A 21,868-nucleotide genomic window follows, 5' to 3' on the forward strand; every position below is an offset into this window, starting at 1 on the left:
GGGCTTTTGGATGAAACATACGCAGGTGGGATAGACCTATTTGTTTCACAGTTTGCTCTATATTTAGTCCCTCATCCAGGAAAAGCAGTAGAAGAATTATTTGGGCCATTTTTTGGTTTAGCACAGAATTCACCTGCAATTGAATTAGTATCTAGCAAATGTGATATTTTAGACACAATTTTGTCTACAAAACAGTAAATAAATAGGAACCACTGGTTATTTTCTATATAAACCTGTTTCTCCCAGGAAATCATCTATTCTAAAATTTCCCTTTCAGTAGGCAGAAATTTGAACTTGAGGTGAGGATTAGGTCTTTCAAAATTCTTCTAGGTTCCTGACTACCTAGCAGATTGTACACATTCAGTTGGTCTCAGTTGGTAGAGAGACCAGCTCTCCAAGGGGCTGTTTCAGTGTTCAGCCACATTTGTTTCTTTCTAATTTCCCTTCTTGTAAATGGAGCTCTAAATACGGCACTGCCTTAACAATGCTCTTTGCAGAATCATTTTAACAATAAAAATGATGACACAAAGGACCAAGCCCAAGCCAACTTGTGATGATAATGATGATGATGGTGATTCTTTATCCTGTTTCCTTATGATATTCCTGCAAATGTAGCTTCAGAGAGATTAAATAATAATCAAAATAACGATCATGGTAGTAGTTAACATTCATGAATTTTATGCCATATACTCTTAAAGTATCTTATATAACTTCAATCAATTTCATGAAGTACATACTATAATTATACCCATTTTGCACACACAGGATGGAAGTACCATTATGCCATTTGATTTGGCCAGGGCCTCCCTGGTACCATGTACAGGTATTGGAATCTGACCCAAGTAGACTAGTTAATCATACCTACTGCTCTGTCCTCCCTCTGAGACAATATGTTGACAGGCACACAGGGTCAAGATTTGAGCTTGGCCACCATGTCATGGAACTCTACAGTGATTCTGTCATTGGAAGGATTATGGGGTATCTTATGAAAAAACATGGTTGTCATTCTCATACATTATAACCAGTCTTTGACCTGGGGAGCTGAAGAACTGACCTGAAGGCAACATTTCTAAATGACTATAAAGCAAGGTCTTCTTCAATAGGCATTCGAAAAGATGCTCAACATCGCTAATTATTATAGAAATGCAAATCAAAACCACAATGATGCACCAGCTCACACCAGTCAAAATGGCCATCATTAAAAGTCTACAAATAATAAATGTTGGAGAGGGTGTGGAGAAAAGGGAACCCTCCTACACTGTTGGTGAGAATGTAAATTGGTGCAGCCACTATGGAAAACAGTATGGAGGTTCCTCAAAAAATTAAAAATAGAGTTGCCATATGATCCAGCAATCCCACTCCTGGGCATATACCCAGACAAAACTATAATTTGAAAAAAGGTACATGCACCCCTATGTTCACAGCAGCACAATTTACAATAGCCAAGACATGGAAACAACCTAAATGTCCATTGACAGATGAGTGAATAAAGAAGATGTGGTATATATAGATGCAATGAAATATTACTCAGCCATAAGAAAGTATGAAATAATGCCATTTGCAGCAACATGGATGTACCTAGAGATTATCATACTAAGCGAAGTAAGTCAGAAAGAAAAACAAATACATATGATACCATATGATATGTGGAATCTAAAATATGACACAAATGAACTTATCTACAAAACAGAAACAGGCTCACAGACATAGAGAACAGACTTGTGGTTGCCAAGGGGGAGAGATGGGGGAGGGATGGATTGGGAGTTTGAGGTTAGCAGATACAAACTATTATGTATATCTATAGAATGGATAAACAACAAGGTCCTACTGTATAGCACAGAGAAATATATTCAATATCCTGTGATAAACCGTAATGAAAAAGAATATGAAAAAGAATATACATATACATATATTTATATATATGAATCGCTTTTCTGTACAGCAGAAATTAACACATTTTAAATCAACTATACTTCGGTAAAATTTAAAAAAATAAAAATAAAAAATAAAGCAATGTCTTCTTCCGCATGGCTGACTGACTCTGAAAGGCTTGCAGGATTCAAAATCTCTCTGTCAATGGCTCTTATTTCTCCATCCCCAGCCTCCATTTCTCTCCAAAAGTCCAGTCCCCACATTTCTTGCTGTTTGTTTGCCATATTTAACTTTATATTTTTATTATAACTTTAATATCCCACCTACCATTTAGTAGTTAAAATCTATTTTTGCCCCATTTTAAACGTGTCTCTTTTCTCCTATACTGCCTGTGTTATTGAAAGCTATTAATTAATTCCTTCATTTACTCATTAGGGAACAATCTATTAACTACTGTGTGCCAGATGGCTTTGATAAACACTGGAGATTCAGAGATGAGTGAAACAGACAAGATCTCTGCCCTCCCAGTGCTTGCCTTCTGTGGGAAGAGTCAAATATTAAGAAAGTATCCACAGGAATAGAAGTATAGTTACAAACTGAAAAGTTTCATGTGAGAAAAGACAGGATACTATGAGAGCTCATATCAAAACTGGGGGGAGGGGGCACAGAGAGGGCTTCTCTGAGGGAGAGGCACTGATGCCAAAAGCCCAGCCTCTGTGCACCAGTGCCGAGTCAGATCTCGGAGACAGAGTTTTGGGTGAAGTAGAAAAGAATAGCTTTATTGCTTTGCCAGGTAAAGGGGGACACAGCAGGCTCCTGCCCTCAAAAACTGTGTGTCCCAACCCAGGAGGTTTTGGTGAGGAGTTTTATAGCAATAGTTCAAGGTCCAGGTTGCTGGTAAGGATCAGGGTGTGTGCTGGCCTTCACTCCTTTAATACCATCTCAGGTGGTCTCCTCACCTTGAAGAGCTTCTCTGGTTCCCTTAATCTGGCCTCAGGTGGTTTCTTGGCTGCTCCTCCCTTGTCTCTACATCCCCTCCCTTCCCTGATTAGCAACTGTTTGAACTTGGCCTTTGGAACTCAGGGAAGATCATGGAGGCTGGAGTCTATTCCCTACAAACAAGAAACAGGGCACAGAAAGGCTTCCATGCCCAGGACCCCCACAGGGTCCTGCTCGGTTTCAACATTTGTGCTGAGAAATGAAGGGTGGGCAGGGCTGGCTTGTTGGGTGGGCTTGATTCCAGTAGAGGACACGGCACTTTGCGCAGAAGTTCTCTCAGGAGGGAGGGTGGTACGTGGAGGTACTGAAGGATGGTCTAGCTGACCACAGAGATGGGTGTGTGTGTGAGAGGGGGCAAGATAGTCAGCTGGGCTCAGATCACCCCAGACTCGGAATCCTGGGATCATGGCTCTCCTCTTTGCCTTAATACATCTAGCCTACCACCAAATCCCTTTGGTCTTGTTATCTTGCTGTCTGTTTCCATCTCAAAATTATCTTTTCTATCCTCTCTCCAATCTTGCCTTAAATGTGCCTAGAGCTGTTTAGATGGTTTGCCCACCTCCCAACCCTCACCATCCCTGGACACTCCCTTCACGGTGGCCTGGGGATTTTCTTTGTGGTTTTTCTAAAATATATCTTACAATGCTCTCTCTATTTGTGCCTTTGTTACTGAACAAAGTTCAGTAACTGTATCTGTACTTCACTGTTGCACAGTGAGGCCTAATAAACCAAAACCTTGGAATTTGGAGCAGAGAAAGGTTTATTGCAGGGCCAAGCAAGGAGAAGGGGTTGCTTGTGCTCAAAAATCCCAAACTCCCCAACAGTTTGAGGGAAGAGGTTTTTAATAGGCAGAATTTGGGGTGAGGGCTGCAGGATGTGAGACTTTCTTCTGATTGGTTGGTGGTGAGGTAACAGGGTGGTGCTCCAGGAATCTCGTGCTCAGCCTGAAGTTACCATCCTCCACTTGGTGGGCGGGACGCTTAGTTCCTCCAGAAGAACTCAGAGATATATTGTTATGTATGTTTCTTGAGGAGGGACCAGGACCCTGCCCCAAGGCTGCACTATTGTTTCTTGGCTGCTCCTCCCTTGTTTCAGCATCCCCTCCTTCCCTGATGAGCAACCAATTGAATCTGCCCTTTGGAATGCAGGGAAAATCTTGGAGGACACAGAGAGGATTTGTACCTGGGAGTCTCACAAGGTCCTGCTCAGTTTTACCTTCACTGACTCCTTGACCCCTGAAGTATGAACCCAAACTCAGTAGCACCGGGTACAAGGCCCTGAAGCAAACAACCCAGCCCAGTTTTACACAGGGGACCGAACTTCCTGTCAGCAATCTTCTTGTTCTGACCCCTTTCCCCAGAGCTAGAATGTATTGCCCATGATGAGGTGTTGCTGGGATGCTCCGGAGATCTTTGCTAGATGGTGGGGAAACTCAGATGCAGTTACATTGTACTCTTCCTTCAACAAATGCATACTTGTCTCTATTTCAACTTATCCATAAGTGAACAAATGCATTTGACATTGTGAAAAGGTCACACTAGTTTACCTTCTATCCACAGGTTTTCAGAAGGGCATTCATTCTTTCATTTGGCAGGTACTCAGGTAGCGCTCATTACATATGAGAAACAGTGGAAGAAATATAATAAAGCTTACCGTGATATGAACCTCTTTTGGCTAGAGTATAGGACACTGGGAGAGGATTTGTGGAGATATGGCCAGTAGAAAGGTTGAGATCAAATTGGAGAATACACACAAAGCATTGGACTGTATCATGTTGATAGGTTTGGTGACAGTGAGGTAGCACTGTCACAGACATAGTGAAGGAAGGGACATTTGTTGATACGTAGGAGAATGCTAGAGAAAGGATGGTCAGTGTGAAAGCCATGCACTGACTCAGGCATTGGAGAATATTGGGGTGGGGGGATCTCCTTCAATAAGCTGGGCCCCTTTCTACCTGTTATATGCTCCCACAGAGTCCGGGACATTTCCTCTGGGTCGTGACATTGGTTTTGTTGGTAGATGTGGGTTTACTTTCCATCCTCAGTGGGAGCACCAGCAAAAGAAAGGCACATAGTAGATGCTCAATAAACCCACGGGGACTGACTGACTGGTGGATGACCTCATCACATCACAGCTCATTTCCATTGCATCACTCATGGTTTCTGAGCCCAGCTTTTTCTCATCTGTAAAATATGGAATATTAATCACATGGCCTCTGCCCACCCACCAGGACCATCATTAGCATTTGCCCTTGTTTTTCCTGTAGGCATACTACATGACATTCTCCATCTCAGTAGAGAACAAGGTTGCTTGTCATTTCTCTTCAGTGCATGTGGAATGTTTAAATCTTTTTTGAGAGATTAAACTGGATAGTTAGGCAAAGGCATGCTGTATGTGTCCGAGTGCATGACTGGGAGAGAGAGTGTGTGTGTTAGTATGTTGTCTGGGGTGGGGGAAGATATTATTCTGTATTATTATTTGAATCCTACTGTACCACATGTTCAGGAAGGAAAGAAGGATTGAGGAGAAAACTAAAAAGTATTCTGGGCTGCTGCTATGGTCTCTTCTCTCTGTTTTATTTTAGATCAGTAAGCAAAGACCCTTCCCTGACAGCTTCCTATCTACCCTGAAACCAGGGTGTTGATTAGAGGACATAGTTTAGGCCTGGAGACTTCAGGTAGATTTTCAACTTCTTTGAGCTTCTTTTTGTTTGTTTGGATGCATTTATAGCAGAAAATAATAACTATTATAAATTGTCATGGCATGAACTCTGACCCAGGGAAATGGTTGGTTCCTCTTAGGGATGGAGGGAGGAATCTTGGAGCAAGTCTTGGGAAGGGCCCAGAAACAGACTCCATGAGCCTGCATCCTGGGACATCCCTAAATACCACCCTACTCCTTCATCCAGTGAAATGTGGTGAATAAAAACATAAGAACTTGTGCAAGGCTTGGCACTGGATAGGCACTGGATAAACCTCACTTCCACCCTCTTCTCTGAGTGTATCTTTCAGATGCAAATCAACATTTCCATTTCTAAGGCTAATGTTGGACCCAGAATAAGGGATCAGGAGGGGACAACGTCCCGGACAGGACCCTCATTTAGGAACAGGTGGGACTCTACCAGCCGGACTTGGAGGAACCCCTCCTCTCAAGAAAAACCTCCACCTGTTTGCTTCTGTGCCATTAAACAGGGTTCTATGGTTACGCCTTGATGAATTTGCGTTGTGAAAAGTGCCTGAAGTTATTCACGAGCTAGTTACACTCTTTGTTAATGATTTTATAAAATGCTTAAGAAATCATCTCTAATTGACCAACATTTATATTTTAATTTATGGAAGTGCCTGAAGCCAGGGCTAACTGCTTGGCCATCCTCACACTTGGCAGCCTGCACAGGACGGACAGACATGAGGAAAACACAAAAGCTCAGGAGTGTGGGTAGCCTCTGACCATGCTGTACCTTTCATTTCTTTAAAACTTAAAAACAGCAACAACCAGCACCACAACAGCAACATTATTCTATGCTCAACCTTTTTTTTCAGTGCTGCTTCCTCACCACTTCTGTTAAGTGATGCACAAGGTGTTAGATGCTGAACGTAACTTTCAGACCTGATTATTGAAAGCAGTGTGGCTCCGCTCCTTGTAGGGATGCATTTACGCTGTGGGTCAAATCATCACCCACTCTACTGCCTGGAATGGCAGCCTTAGAAAATGTATTCGAGTAGTCATCCAAAAGAGCACCTTTGAAATGAACTGTTATTTTTTAAATTGAAGTATAGCTGGTTTACAATGTGTGTTAGTTTCAGGTATACAGCAAAGTGATTCATATATATATATATATATATTCTTTTTCAGATTCCTTTCCCATATAGGTTATTACAAAATATTGAGTATACTTCCTGGTGCTATAGAGTAGGTCCTTGTTGGAATTAACTTCATAAATAACATTTGGAAAAAGCAAAATGATGTGTTGGAAAACATCATGGCTTGACAGAAGTGGTGGTTTCCTTAAAAAACACGATTATGTTTCACATCCCAAATTTGTATCAAGTATTGCTTTCTATTTATTCTCCACAGGCACACCTACCTTCCACCCAACCCCAGACATGCAGTGCATCCTCTGTTCCATCTCCCTCCCTTCGACATGCTATTTTCTCTAGGAAACCCCACTTTTTTCCTCTCATCCACGTACCTAACTTTTATGTGTTCTTCAGGACTCCGATTCAGGGTTTAACACCCCAGGCGAGCCTCCTGTGACTTTTTTTCAGTTTCATGTCATATGCATATCCTTTCCCAGCATTTCTCTTCCAATAAAGTATTGTAATGGCTTTATTGTTCTGGGTTGCACCAATGGCTGTGCATGTCTTGGGAGAAAGGCTGAGTCTTTCTTCTCTGGGTCAGTGTCAATATCACCATGCCTGGCTCATCAAGGGACTTGGATTTTCATCTGCCATGTGTCGATGGAGGGTCTGCTCTGGCAAGCTCTTCTTTACATCTCCTGGGCCCCAGGAGATGTAAAGAAATGAGCAGGAGCTCCTTGATACAGGGAAGTAGTGACCCTTAGTGACACTGTCACCAGCTAGGTAACAAATCACAAATCGTGACCCAATAGTTCTGTGAATTGACATCACTTTATATCGTCAGGATCTGTGGTCCTCAAAAACTTTAAAAACATGTTCAAAACACATACAACTAACCTTAGTTCCAAATATTGTAAAATTGTAAGTGCCGTGATCAAAAGCTTCTATATTCAAAAGCAATTGGATCATAAAAAGGAAACAAAATTTACAAAGCCGCCTCATCCCAAATTCTTTAAAGACTAATTACGATGTTGAGTTCTAATGACTATTGCCTTCAAACCCCGTAAATCATACACAAATAAGAGGAGAGAGTTTTAAATGGAAGTAAACTCTAATTGGGTCTCAGAAGAAAGGAAAACAGATCATTAGTAGCGCGATGAAATCTCCAAACACGTAAAGCATTGGCCAGTGTCTCCCATGGAGTTTTGTGGTCTGTGCATTTTACACATGCTGTAAAGACTAAACTCAGAGGACAAGCCTGAACCAGAGGAACTTGTTTGGTTTCATTCATACATATCAACTGACAAATACAAATTAAACTCCTAATTTCAGAATTTTATGTATTTTTCTTTTGTTGAAAAAAGACTGACATTACATGATGCAGGTAATAGGGAACCAGTGGGTCTGGACAGAATGCCATGGACGAGGGATAGTTGGTCTGCATTTATTCCCAGTAATGGGACTCTTTTTCTATGCAAATGACTTTTCAGTAAAGGTAAGAGATTGTGAAATATTTTGTGCAAATGAAAACAGAAAGGCTAAAATAGAAGAAGATAATTGTTGCTTATGAAGGTTCTTAGAATAAGGCTGTGTGAAGTAAACCACAACCCATCACCAAATAGGCTGGAAGATTTTGTACCTGTTTATGACTTCCTCTGAGAGTTTTCAAGGTTGTTTTTGAATAAGAAATAAATCGAGCCCCAGAAAACCATCAGAGCTGAGTAGATCTGAGAATGCCCAGCGCATTGCAGTTGCTGACTCATGAGAAATTCTCAAAGCGCTGAGAATATTTTCTTCAGGGTAACTGATTCTTTTTGGTTCTAATCTGTCCTCACCTTGCCAAAGATAGAAACTCGGGAGAATAACCATAATGTTTAACTTTGCCATGATAATGGACTTTATCTTCCATGGAGTGTGCAATTCTTTTAAGTGTAAACGTTCTTTTTTTCAAAGAAGCTTAAAAATATGGAGGTTTTTTTTGTTATGTTTTCTGTTTTTTGGGCTTTTTTGGAGACATCTCATGAATTTTAGCATCCAATTGTGCATGTGGTGATATAAGAACAAGCTCTAGATAACTGAGTTTGGCTTCAGAATGGCCACAAATTGTTTTTTTATGTTTTTCTCTGTGAAGTCTAACTAAGCGGGATTAGCATACAGACATATTCTTTCATCTAAATGGGTTTTATTAGATGCTTTATCTTCATATGTGGGTGTAAGGAAGAGATGCAGAGTGTGGATGCTACCCTTCCATGCTTGTGAGGTTATGGGAAATGCAGATCACAATCAGATTAGAGGAAAGGTCTGCGTGAAATGGCTGAGATTTAAATGTCCATCCAAGTTAGACAAACTAAATTGTCCTCATATGTACAATTAGCATCAAATAATAATGTGTATGACATATTTTTGAGGTCTAAAGATGAAATATGAGAAAAGCATTTAAGACAATCCCTAGAACAAAATGGGCAATAAATGATATTTTAATAATACTGTTTATAACAGTAACAATAGCTAACATTTATAGCTATAACAATGATAATTATTAAAATTATTGTTATCAACCCTTAAATAATTGCTTTCATTATATATGTTTAAGCATGGATGAGATAAAGGGAATATATCACTGAAAATACCTATTCATTCATTCTGTTAAAAAATTCAATAAATATTTATTGAACCCCTTCCACCCAGTTATATGCTAAGCATTTTTCTTGACACTGAGACTCTCCCAGGGAAAAATACAGGTAAAGTTCTGTTACCATGGAGCTTTCAATTTAAATAGGGGATGAAAATCGCTGAACAAATTGAAAAATGTACAAATTAATAAATGAGTAGATTGGTGATAAATACTATAGAAATAGCTATTTGAAAAGCCAGGCCCTTTTGACAATGTCTGGTCAAAATGTACAGTAAGAAATGTTTTTACATAGTGACTCAGCATGGGTTTGTATGTCTGAAACAATATTTTCCCTACCTATGGTGGCTCATATTTATGTTTTCTGTTCTAGATTCTTCTATATTATTAAATCTCTACCCTTATACATTCTAATGGAGGGAGATAGGCAGTAAGTCATAAATGTAACAAGGAGCAAAATGTTAGAAGATGATAAGCTCTATTGGGAAAAAAAAAAGAGCAGGATAAAGGAATCAGAGATAGTATGAGTGAGGTGAGGATCTTGCAGTTTTTAACATGGTCATCAGAGAAGAACTCTTGAAACCAGTGATATTTAAGCAAAGACGTGAAGGAGTCAGGGATGAGGTGGAGGAGGCTTGTGAGTACCCAGAGAAGATCATTCCAGACAGAGAACAGGAAATGCAAAGTTTGAAACAGAGATGTGCTTGTTCTCTGGGAACTGGTAAGGAAAGCATTGTGGCTGGGCCCCAGAGATGAGGGGGAATGTAGTAGATGGTGAGGAGAGAGAGGTAATGAAGACCTTAGGACCTTATAATCGCAACAAAGATACTGCCTTCTAGCTGGGCATATATCTGGAAAAGACAAAAATTCTAATTTTGAAAAGATACATGCACCCCAATGTTCATAGCAACACTGTTTACAATAGCCCAGGCATGGAAGCAACCTAAGTGTCCATGGGCATATATCTGGAAAAGACAAAAATTCTAATTTTGAAAAGATACATGCACCCCAATGTTCATAGCAACACTGTTTACAATAGCCCAGGCATGGAAGCAACCTAAGAAGTGTCCATTGACAGATGAATGAATAAAGAAGATGTGGTACATATATACAATGGAATATTACTCAGCCACAAAAAGAGTGAAACAATGCCTTTTGCAGCAACATGGATGAACCTAGAGATTATCATACTAAATGAAGTAAGCCAGACAGAGAAATACAAACACCATATAATATCACTTATATGTACAAAAAAAGATACAAATGAACTTATTTACTCTTTTTCTTATTAAAACAGAAATAGACTCACAGACATAGAAAACAAACTTATGATTGCTAAAAAATAAGGAAAGGGCAGGAAGGGATAAATTATGAGTTAGGGATTAACATACATACACTACTCTATATAAAATTGATAAACAACAATGACCTACTGTGTAGCACAGGGAACTACATTCAGTGTTCAATGCCTTGTAATATATAGTGGAGAATAATCTTTAAAAGAATTAAATTTATATACTTCTTATATATATGTATATGAATCACTTTGCTGTACACCTGAAATTAATGCAACATTGTAAATTAACTATATTTCAAAAAAGAAAACCAAAGATGTTGCCTTCTACACTGGGAAAGATGGAGACCCACTGGAGGACTTTGAGCAGAGGAGTGGTTGGTCTTCTTTATGCATTAACAGGATTGCTTGAGATGCTCTGGGGAGAATAGACTACAAGGGGTTAGAATAGAAGAAAAGTAGTTAGGAGGCTATTGAAACAGTCTGGGTTAGAAATGTTGGTTGACTGGTTGAGTTGATTGGTAATAGTGGAATTGGTGGGGAGTCAAAGAAGTGGTGAGACTCAGGATCTATTTTGAAGGGTGGGGGACCAAACTATGTCATGCCCTATTGGACATAAGGTATGAGAAAAAGACACCAGAGAGGAATCCAAGATTTTTTGGCTGAGCACCTGTATGTATAGGATTGTCGGTGCTTAAGTTGGGAAGAGTCATAGAAAGAACGGGTTTGGAAGAGGTCATGAGTTCAGTCCTGGGCATATTAAGTTTGAGGTGCCTATTAGCCAACCAAGAAGAGAGATAATTAAACAGAGGAGTCTGGAGTTGAGGGCAGAAGACCAGGCTGGAGGTATAAATTTGGATATTGGTCTGCATTTAGATAGCATACCAGGTTCAGCCGTGTCCCCCCAAAACTGATGTCCACCCAGAACCTCAGAATGTGAACTTATTTGGAAATAGAGTCTTAACAGATATAATTAGTTAAGATGAAGTCATGCTGGATTAGAGTGTACCCTGAATCCAATCACTGGTGTCCTTATAAGAAGAGGAAGATAAGGATACAGAGACTCAGAGACACATAGAGACACACAGAGGGATGAAGGCCATGTAACATGACAGTAGAGGCAGAGATTGGAATGATGCAGCTGCAAGCCAAGAGACACCAAGGATTGCCAAGAGCTACCAGAAACTAGGAGGAGACAAGGAAAGATTTTCCCCTAGAACATTTGGCAGAAATATGGACCTGCTGAGACTTTGATTTCAAACTTCTAGCATCCAGAGCAATGTGCTACAGTAGCCCTAAGAAACCACAAAGATGGTATTTGGAGCCATAACACTAGATGGGATTGTCAAGGCAGTGAGTGTTGATAGAGAAGTCCACAGGCTGAGCCCTGGGACTGCAACTTTAAGAGGACAAGGAGAAATAGTGGACTCAGAAATGAGGGAAAAGGAGGGGCCAGTGAAGTGGGAAGACAATTAGGGGAGAGTAATGTTCTCAAAGGCAATTGAAAAGTTTTATAAAAGAGAAGAGAGTGTTTGGGTACAAGGCTGGTGAGAATAAATTGGAGTTCATGAACGGAAAATTGGATTTAGCAACATGGAAGTCATTGATGATTTGGCAATAGAAGTTTTGATGGAGACCCTGGGGTAAAATCTTACTGGAAAGAGTTTAAAAGCAAATGGAAAAGAGCAATAGGATTCAGGAAGTATAACATGATGCCTCAGGAGTTGCATCATAAGCAAGAAGAGAGCAGAGAAATATGGCCATGGCTAACATTAAGAAAGTTGAAGAAGTTTCCTTTTATTCCATTGAAACTGGAAAATAAAAATGCTAATGGGAATGACGACATAGAGAGGAAGAAAAATTGTAAAGAAAGGGAGTATTGCTTGAGTGATGTCTTCAAACAGGTGAGAACCTCCATACTTTTCTCCGTAGTGGCCGCACCAATTTACATTCCCACCAACTGTGTAGGAGGGTTCCCTTCTCTCCATACCATCTCCAGCATTTACTATTTGTAGACTTTTTAATGATGGCCATTCTGGCCGGTGTGATGTGATACTTCATTGTAGTTTTGTCCATGTTCCTGTTGGCTGTCTGTATTCTTATTTGGAGAAATGTCTATTTAGATCTTCTGCCCATTTTCTTTGTTACCACATAATCAAGCAATTCCACTCCTGAGCATACATCCAGAGAAAAGTATAATTCGAAAAGATACATGCACCCCAATGTTCATTGCAACACTGTTTCCAATAGCCAAGACATGGAAGCAACCTAGATGTCCACTGACAAATGAATGGATAAAGAATATATGGTACATATATACAGTGGACTGTTAGCCATAAAAAGAATGAAATATGCCATTTGAAGCAATGTGGATGGACCTAGAGATTATCATACTAAGTGAAGTAAGTCAGATGGAGAAAGACAAATATCATATGATGTCACTTATATAACTTATATAAATAAAATCTATGAAACAAATATAGACTCACAGAGAAAACAACTTTATGGTTACCAAAGGGGGAGGGGAGGAGGGACAAATTAGGAGTTTGGGATTAACATATACACACTACTTTATATAAAATAGATAAACAACAAGGACCTACTTATAGCACAAGGAATTATACTTAATATCTTGTAATAATCTATAAGGGAAAAGAATCTGAAAAAGAATATATATCTATATATCTATATATCTATATATATCTGAATGCTGTACACCTGAAAGTAACATGACATTGTAAGTCAACTATACTTCCATTAAAAAGAAATCCAGTTTGACTGTTAACTGATTTCTCTCGAATTTCCTTTCCCATGGCCCTCTCCCCAACATCATCACCACTGGCGTCATCCTCCAACTATAGTTCAATTAAAAAAAAAAGAAAAAGAAAAAGGATTGTGGGAATCCAGGAATTAGATGAAGGGAACCCAAAAAGGAGAAGGTTGCAGTCAGAGAGTGAAATGCTTATAATTGGAATTACAGAGAGGCTGCAGTTAGTAATAACAGATACTGAATTCTGATATTGATTCCATGATGTACTAATCAATCATGACTAACAGTTTGGAAAACATTGTTAGGAGGAGGTATTGAGGTAGGGATACATGGATACATGAGGCATCACTGCATGGGTCACATTTGGCCCATGAATAAGGAGGGGATTTCTGGCAAATATCTGTAAGAGGAACATTCCACGTGGAGAGAAAAGCAGCTGTAAAGACTCTAAGGCAGGCATGGACTCCGCACGTTAGGGGAACACAAAGTAGGTCAACAGTAGCTGGAGTTTAGTGAATGAGGGCAAGTGTAGAATGAAATAAGCTCATGTAGGACCTTAGAGAAAGAATTTGGATTTTATTCTATGTGCATTGGGGTGTCATTAAAACATTTTAATTAATGACATCAGATTTACCCTTTAAAAAGCTTATTTTGACTTCTGTGTATAGAATGGAGGGGTGTGAGGGAAAAGAGAGTTAAGACTAGAATCTGGGAAGTCAGTTCAGATGTGTTACAATGGTCCGGGTGAGAGATGGTGATGGATGGACGACGGTGTGGTGGCTGAGCTGGAAAGAGGTGTAGAGACGCAGGATTTCCTTTGTAGAGACCAGAGACCTGCTGATGACTTGGATGTGTAGCGTGTATATCTGGTAGAGGAAATGAACAAAGTAAGAATGACTCCTAGAGTTTTGGCCTAAGCAACCAGAGGATGGATCAGGCAATGAAGATAGAAGAGGAGCTAGTTGGTAAGGATGATCTGGTTAGCAGACACTAAAGGCTGCATAGGAAGCTGCATCAGTCTGTAATTGATGTTAACTGATGAGGATTGGATGGGAATCAACATGTAAAAGAGCTCCTTCTTTCAAAGTCAAATGATAAAGCAAGAAACTCACATGCTCTATTAACAGAAATATAAGAATGGACTCCTGTTCCTTCGTGGTACTCCAGCACCTCATGGGTTTTTCCACTGATGTTTGTGGGAGCTGGTATATTTGTCTTCCCATTTAGATACGACATGGACACTGGGTACCCAGGCTAATTTTCTTTAAATATCACTTTGTATAAATCAGCCCAGTCACAATGTGTTTAGAGCCCTTTATGGGGTCCCTCTTTACAAGAATAAGTCCAAATTCTTTGTCCTTCTAATACAAGCCTTCTCCATGTGGCTTCTCTCTTTATTACCACTCTCTTCCAAGTTCTAGGGTTTTAGTTTTTCCATCTTTCAAAATGAGGAGGTTGGTTGGGTGAACATGTGCCAAGATTCTCATCAGCCCTACTGGCCTATGGGTCTATACTTCAAGCATGGTAAAATTCAGACACATTGCTCTGCTTGTATCTCTACAGCTACATAAGCATAGTACTTTTTTTTTCTTTTTTGCCTAATTCAGTTCTACCTTCTTCAATAAACTTCTTTCTCTGAAACACTGTTTCTCATGACCTCAACCCTGTAACTTCTCATTGTCTTCACTCTTTTGAATTCACAAAACATGTATCTATATTGTCTATCAAATCACTTACCTTTCCCTTTGCCCAACCATCCACCTCTCTATTCATCAACTCATCCATCTGTTTGACCAGACATGTCTTCGGAGGCAACATGATCTAGTGGGAGGAACATACACTTTAAAGTTCTATACTCCTGGGTTTGAATCCCATTTCATTATGAATATCATTACTTTTATTTTTATTATTATGTTTTACTTGTAGAGCATTTTACTCCACTGAAATTCTACTTTCTAATCTGAGAATCTGATAAAAAATATCTTTAGTACCAGATTAAAAACCTAATGTATATGTATAGCCGATTAACTTTGTCATACAGCAGAAACTAACACACCATAGTAAAGCAATTATACTCCAATAAAGATGTTAAAATAAATAAATAAATAAATAATCTAATACATGGTAGGCATATAAGCAGACAAGTATGACCTTGCTTTTGCCTGCTTCAGATTATGAACTCCTTCAAGATAGAATTATAACATTATAACTATTTGTTAATTTAGTATCTGACACACAGTAGACATTGAATAATTGCTAGTTTATAATGTCGATGAAGTGGTAATAACATTCTCCAGAGTGGCCATTTTATTCAACAAATGACTTTTGGCGACTTGAGATAGCACACCCTGTGTTATTCTCTATAGACACAAAGATGAATAAGCACCTATTCCTCCTAGAGAAGCTTACGTTCAAGGAGAAAGACAAGCAAAGCATGATACACTGAGGTTGTTACTAAAAGTGAACACAGTGACAATATAGGAAGGAAAGATACTATCAGTTTGGGGAGCAAGTGGAGACCTAGGTCACATCAGGTGGGTCTTAATGAAGGAGAAGTGGTTGTCATAGAGACAAGGAGGCAGGGGTGGTCCCAGAGGAAGAAAAAGTGCACAAAGGCAAGGAGGAACATTATTTGGGGGGTATTATTTGGGATAGTTCAGTTGTGATTCAATTATGAAAAATATGTATGTGATAAAGTTGGAAGGTAAGAAAAGGACTTTGCATGTCAGGCTAAGCAGTTGGAATGTTTCATGTAAAATTAAGGAGCCTTGGAGTTTTTTAAGCAGTGGACTCACATGGCCAAGTAAGTCTATGTTAGAATACTCACACTAATGACAGTATGGAAGACAGACTAGTGTAGGAAAACTGGCAAAGTGGGAACACATAAAACACAACGAAGTGTTGTTCTTGAAAAAACTGAGGTGTGAGAATCTATCTCCTAAGGCCCAAATCGAGACGCTGAACTAGATATATAGTTGGAATTTCCAATTCCGAGTTTCTAGTCCATAATTTTCATCTTCTCATGAGTAGGTGACTGTCAAGAAGAATGTAAATAGTAAAATGGTTTACTAAAAGGAATATAGTTATCATTTGTAGAGTATTAGAGCAGCCTTGAATATAGATCTATCAGAGAAACACAGGGAGAAGCCATGTGAAGGAAAAGGAAGCACTTGGAGTGATGCATTTACAATCCTAGGAATGCAGGCATACACCAGAAGCTCAGAGGAAGCAAGGAAGAGTCCTAGCCTAGAGCCTTTGAGAGAACAGTTCAGACTTCTAGCCTCCAGAATTTGACACAATCAATTTATGTTGTTTTGAAAAGAATGAAAGGAAAGAAGGAAGGAAGGAGGGAAGGAAGGAAGGAAAGAGGGAGGGAGGCAAGGAAGGAAGGAAGGAGGGAGGGAGGGAGGGAGGCAAGGAAGGAAAGAAGGAGGGAGGGAGGGAAGGAAAGAAGGAAGGGGCGATAAGCAAGTAAATAGACAGCACAATCCAATACATGTTAGGCTAGAAGTGAGCACAGGATCTATAGGAGCAGAAGAGGGCACCTTGAAGAAGCCAGGTAAGCCTTCCTGGAAGAGGTAACCTGGTGCTTACTTTTGTAGTTTGGGTAGGAATAAGCTTAAAGGGAAAAGTCGAAGTGGAAGACCGTTCTTGGCTGAGATGAACACATGGGACCCTGTGTTCCATGGGAAAACCATGCTCTTTCGAGCTAACTAGATTTCGTTTCTGAGTCCATCACTTACTATGAATGATGAAAAGTTATTCCTCCTTGCACCTCTGTTCCTTCATCAATCAAATGGAGGAAGGAACAAAAAGCTGTTCTAGATGAAAGAGCAGTGATAAGCAGGAACTCAAGCATAATAGAAGCCGAGGGGTGGTAACTTTGTCCAGAAAGTAGCAAGGAAGTTTAACAGAATATGACTACATCCTCTTTGATTTAAAATAGATTCCTTATCATTGTGCTTAAATACAATTTTTTTTTTTTTGGAATCAGGTTTCTCTTCGACATTTTTTTAAATGACATTGATAACACCTGTTGCATAGTTCTAAAAATGACGATATGGATTTTGCCTGGAGACCTAAAAAAGTGAGGCTAGATACAGCTAGAGTGCTCCAATATTAATAAGAGCCTTTAAAACTTTTACAGCATAGTTGCCGGTGACCAAAGGTCATTCCATTATATGTATGTTTATTCCAGAAGCATATTTGGAAAAGTCTTAACTGGGGCTCAAGTCAATTTCTAATTTCCACACCGTGAACATCTTATTTCAGCCCATATTCACACACCCGCAAATGCATGCCCTTTATAATGTAGCAATGTCAACATATACTAACAGAAAAAAAAAAAAAAGAAATGGAGAACACACAGGAGGGGATACATTATAGTTCCCTGAATAAATTGTAGTGAACACCTAAGACCATCCTTTTGTTGTTGTTGTTGTTTATTAGATTCAGAGCATCTTCCCTCTGTCTATTGGACTATAAACTTGCAAAGTTTACCATTATGTTAAACACTTTTGGATGCAAAGGTAGTGGTGGGAGCCTCTAGGGAGGAAATGGAAACAGACAGATGAATCATAAAAAGGAGATAGAAGAGGGCTTTAGGGCAATGAACTTTGTGGGGTCCCGGGTAATGCCATCCAAGAAGCTGACAGTAACCTCATGACACCAGAATATACACTAGAAGGAGAGACGTGCGTCTTTGCTCACTGACCAAGCAGCTGAATACAACAAAGCTGAGGGGAAGGCGATCAATGAGCCTCTGGCCCTGACTGTCACCATCTCACCCCAGTGCCTCCTATAAGACTGGAGTCAGCCCTTAAGGGTGTCAAACTTATGTTGAAAAGCCATGGGTTGACTTTCTCCTCCTAGGAGCTGTGTGACAATGAGTTAGCAAGAGGTTTCAGGAGCTCTTCTTAGGGTACTTAAGGAGTCACTGATTGCATCAAACCTCCTAAGAAGGTGAGATCAATATCTGCAGAGCTCTAGAAGAAATGGTTGAGGTGTTTTAGACCTAAACTGGAATGCTGGGGAAGATATGGAATAAATACCTTGACAGGGTCCTGGTTGAGATTACTGACATCTGAGATGGATGGTTGCTAGGCAGGTGTTGGTAAAGATGTATAAAATGGAAGTGATTTCTAAAATGGGTAGGTACATACAGAATGTGTGTGTGAATGACCCACACAGTGGGATGGTAAGAGAGTCCCAAATTACTTCAAGGAATGTGATCCTTATCACCATGCCTGACACATAATTATCACATGCTGATTTATTTTATTGGGTTGAATTATATATTAAAAACCCAAGTTCTTAGAAATAGAAGGAGCCGGAAAGAGCACGCCAGCCACCATCCTACTAGTTCACAAGATGGGACCTTTCCCTTCCCCTGGCAGGCCTCTTGCCCCATGCCTGAGCTCCTCTCTGCACCAAATATACTACTGCTAGGGAGCTATGATTCGTTTTTAAGTGAGAAAATACACCCCCAATGAAGGGAGTTCTAGGAAATGGTAGGAATTGAAGAGAGCATGGGAAAAGATTTTATCTTATTAAAGTTTTCACAATCCACTTACAAAATAGACTTGTGGTTGTTTTATTTTCCAAACTGGTCTTTTGGTTTCTGATAGCACACACACATACACACACATACACGCACACACATGCACACACAAAAGTATTTCAGCTATACTCAGGATTTTTAATGTGGGCCTAGATGCTGTAGTCACAAGATATGTCATACCTTTTAAAAATGTGAATAAGGAAAAGATTGAGACATAGGTCCCTAGAAAACAGTCACAATCAATTAAAAGACAATCTGATCATATTTTTGCATTTATGGCTCCTATCTTTAATTCTAATGTCTAATGCTTGTCTTTCAAGGGAGCTTACAAGTTCGCTACCAGCTAAGCAAGGAAGAAACCCATGTATTCACCATCGATACAGAGAACTTTGCCAACAGAAGACTGCACCACCTGAAGATTAACCGAGAGGGCAGAGTGTTTACCATTCAGGTACCTTACTTCCCTTCTTCTCATTCAGCCAAATGTGCCTTTGGTGCCCAATACAACTTTTCTGAGCTTCGACCCCGAGCCAACTGTGCAGCCAAGTTCTGGGGACAGGTAAAAACCACACTCAGCCCTGGCCTCTGGAGAATTAGAATAGTGGGCCTCAGGGTGCATCCCCCTCATCAGCAACAGTATCACTTGGGACCTTGTAAGAAATACTAAAACTTGGGCTCCACATCAGATCTCCTTAATCAGAAACTTTTGTGTGGGGAGGGGGAGCAGGAGATGCTGATACCTGTTCAGTTTTGATAACCCCTGAACTGTAGCATAATGAGGAAATCACAAGGGATGGGTAAAGACTGTGGGAGGAGTGTGTACAGGTGATACAGAAGCATGGATGAGGGCACCCACCTCATCTGGGCATCAGTACGGGTAACCCTGAACAACAAGGAGGGGAGGTTAGGGGCACCGACCCCCCGCCCAGTCAAAAACTTGAGTATAACTTATAGGTGGCCCTCACTGTCTTCAGTTCCTCTGTATCCACAGTTCCCCATCTGTGGATTCAACCAATGGGGGATCCCATAGTACTGTTGTATAATATTTACTGTTGAAAAAATTCCTCATATAAGTGGACCTGCACAGTTCAAACACATGTTGTCCAAAGACCAACGGTACTTACATTCTGGAGGAAGTTAGGAGTAAATTGAGTCTTGACGTTGATTTCGAATTGGCTGGGTGGGGAAGAAAGAGGCAGAGGGTCCCAGTGAGCCCCTGCAAAGCTGTCTGAAAGAGCAGAGTGTGTGTCAGGCACTCCACAGAATTCCCGGGGTCTTGGTATAAAGTGGAGCACCAGGCAATAGTGGATCGCAATAGAAAATGGGCAGAGTCCAGACCATCCCCCTTTAGAATCATGACCTCAGGTGAGCTCTTAATTCTGCCCAGAAATCACCCCTTAGTCTTTGTTAATTCATCCATCCTCCTGATCTCCTAGATGGCAATTTTAAACTCTCCCTCTCTCTCCTTAGACCACTGACAATTGCAATTCAATCTCCACTCTTGGTAGATGACTTCATTTCCTTCTTTCTGTGAAAGAATGTAGCATTCAGAAGAGAACATCCACACGCTCTCAGCACATTTCTCCACCTACTTCCATCTGTGTCTGTGCACCTCTTTCCCTCCTGTTGCTGAAAACGAACAGCTAATGGCTCTAGCGAAGACCTGACCAATCACTTGTGGGCCAGATCTCATACCTAGTGGAGAGCATCACTGCATCATTACCGTCCTCACCTTTCTTTACAGCATGTTTCCAGCTCTACTTAATGGCTTCCCAGAGCATAAGGCATGCAAGTATTACAGGCATTAAAGAAAACCAAAAGCATGAACAAAAAAGTATGGTGTCGGGAGGGAAGGAAAACTCACTCCTTATCTGACTCCATGCACTGCCCCATTTTCTCTTTCAGTTTATTGCCCAGTTCCTTGGAAATGTTGATTATAGGCTTGTTCTCCAAATTTCCTCCTTCTTTTTCTTAAACCTACCCAATGAAGGTTTGTCACTGAGCGGCCACAAAATCACACTTCTCAAGAGAGCAGTGGCCGGATCTTGCCGAATCCAATGGTCTTTTCCTCATTTGTCTTTCACTGGCATTTGACACAGTGACCTTTTCTTTTGTATATATTCTTTTCCATTATGGTTTATTACAGGATGTTGAGTATAGTTCCCTGTGCTCTACAGCAGGACCTTGTTGTTTATCTATTTGATATATAGTAGTGTGTTTATGTTAATCTCAACCTCCCAATTTATCCCTCCCCCACTCCCTTTCCCCTTTGATAACTGTAAGTTTGTTTTCTATATCTGTGAGTCTGTTTCTGTTTCATAAATAAGTTCATCTGTATGATTTTTTAGATTCCACATATGAGTGATATATGACATCAGTCTTTGTCTGGTTTACTTCACTTAGTTTGATAATCTCTAGGTCCATCCATGTTACTGCAAATGACATTATTTCATTCTTTTTTATGGCTGGGTAATATTACACTGTATGTATATATCATATCTTCTTTATCTGTTCATCTGCCGATATACACTTTGATTGCTTCCCTGTCCTGGCTATTGCAGATAGTACTGTTATGAACATTGGGGTTCATGTATGTTTTCTAATTAGAGTTTTCTCTGGATATTTGTCTGGGAATGGGATTGCTGGATCACATGAGTTGCCTTTAATTGACATACCCTTGCTCCTCTTTTTGTTCCCCTACATCCTCTTCTGAGCACAGCAACCCGAGTGATCCTATTAAAACGTTAGTCAGATCGTGACACTCTTCTGTCCAGACCCCTTCCGTGGTTTCCTTTTTTTTTTTTTTAAACATCTTTATTGGAGTATAACTGTTTTACAATGGTGTGTTAGTTTCTGCTTTACAACAAAGTGAATCAGTTATACATATACATATGTTCCCATATCTCTTCCCTCTTGCGTCTCCCTCCCTCCCACCCTCCCTATC

General features: G+C 40.1%; 1 protein-coding gene across 1 annotated transcript in view; it reads left to right on the plus strand.

The window, feature by feature from the left end:
- Nucleotides 1–21,868, plus strand: part of CNTNAP5 (contactin associated protein family member 5) — an 879,838-nt gene that overhangs the window by 807,635 nt on the left and 50,335 nt on the right. The window contains exon 20 of the mRNA XM_024115033.1: nt 19,245–19,375. Within this exon, the coding sequence (XP_023970801.1) occupies nt 19,245–19,375 (131 nt within the window). The remainder of the gene's footprint in view (nt 1–19,244; nt 19,376–21,868) is intronic.

Source organism: Physeter macrocephalus, chromosome 2 (genome assembly GCF_002837175.3).
Source record: "Physeter macrocephalus isolate SW-GA chromosome 2, ASM283717v5, whole genome shotgun sequence".
Taxonomy (NCBI): Eukaryota; Metazoa; Chordata; class Mammalia; order Artiodactyla; family Physeteridae; genus Physeter; species Physeter macrocephalus.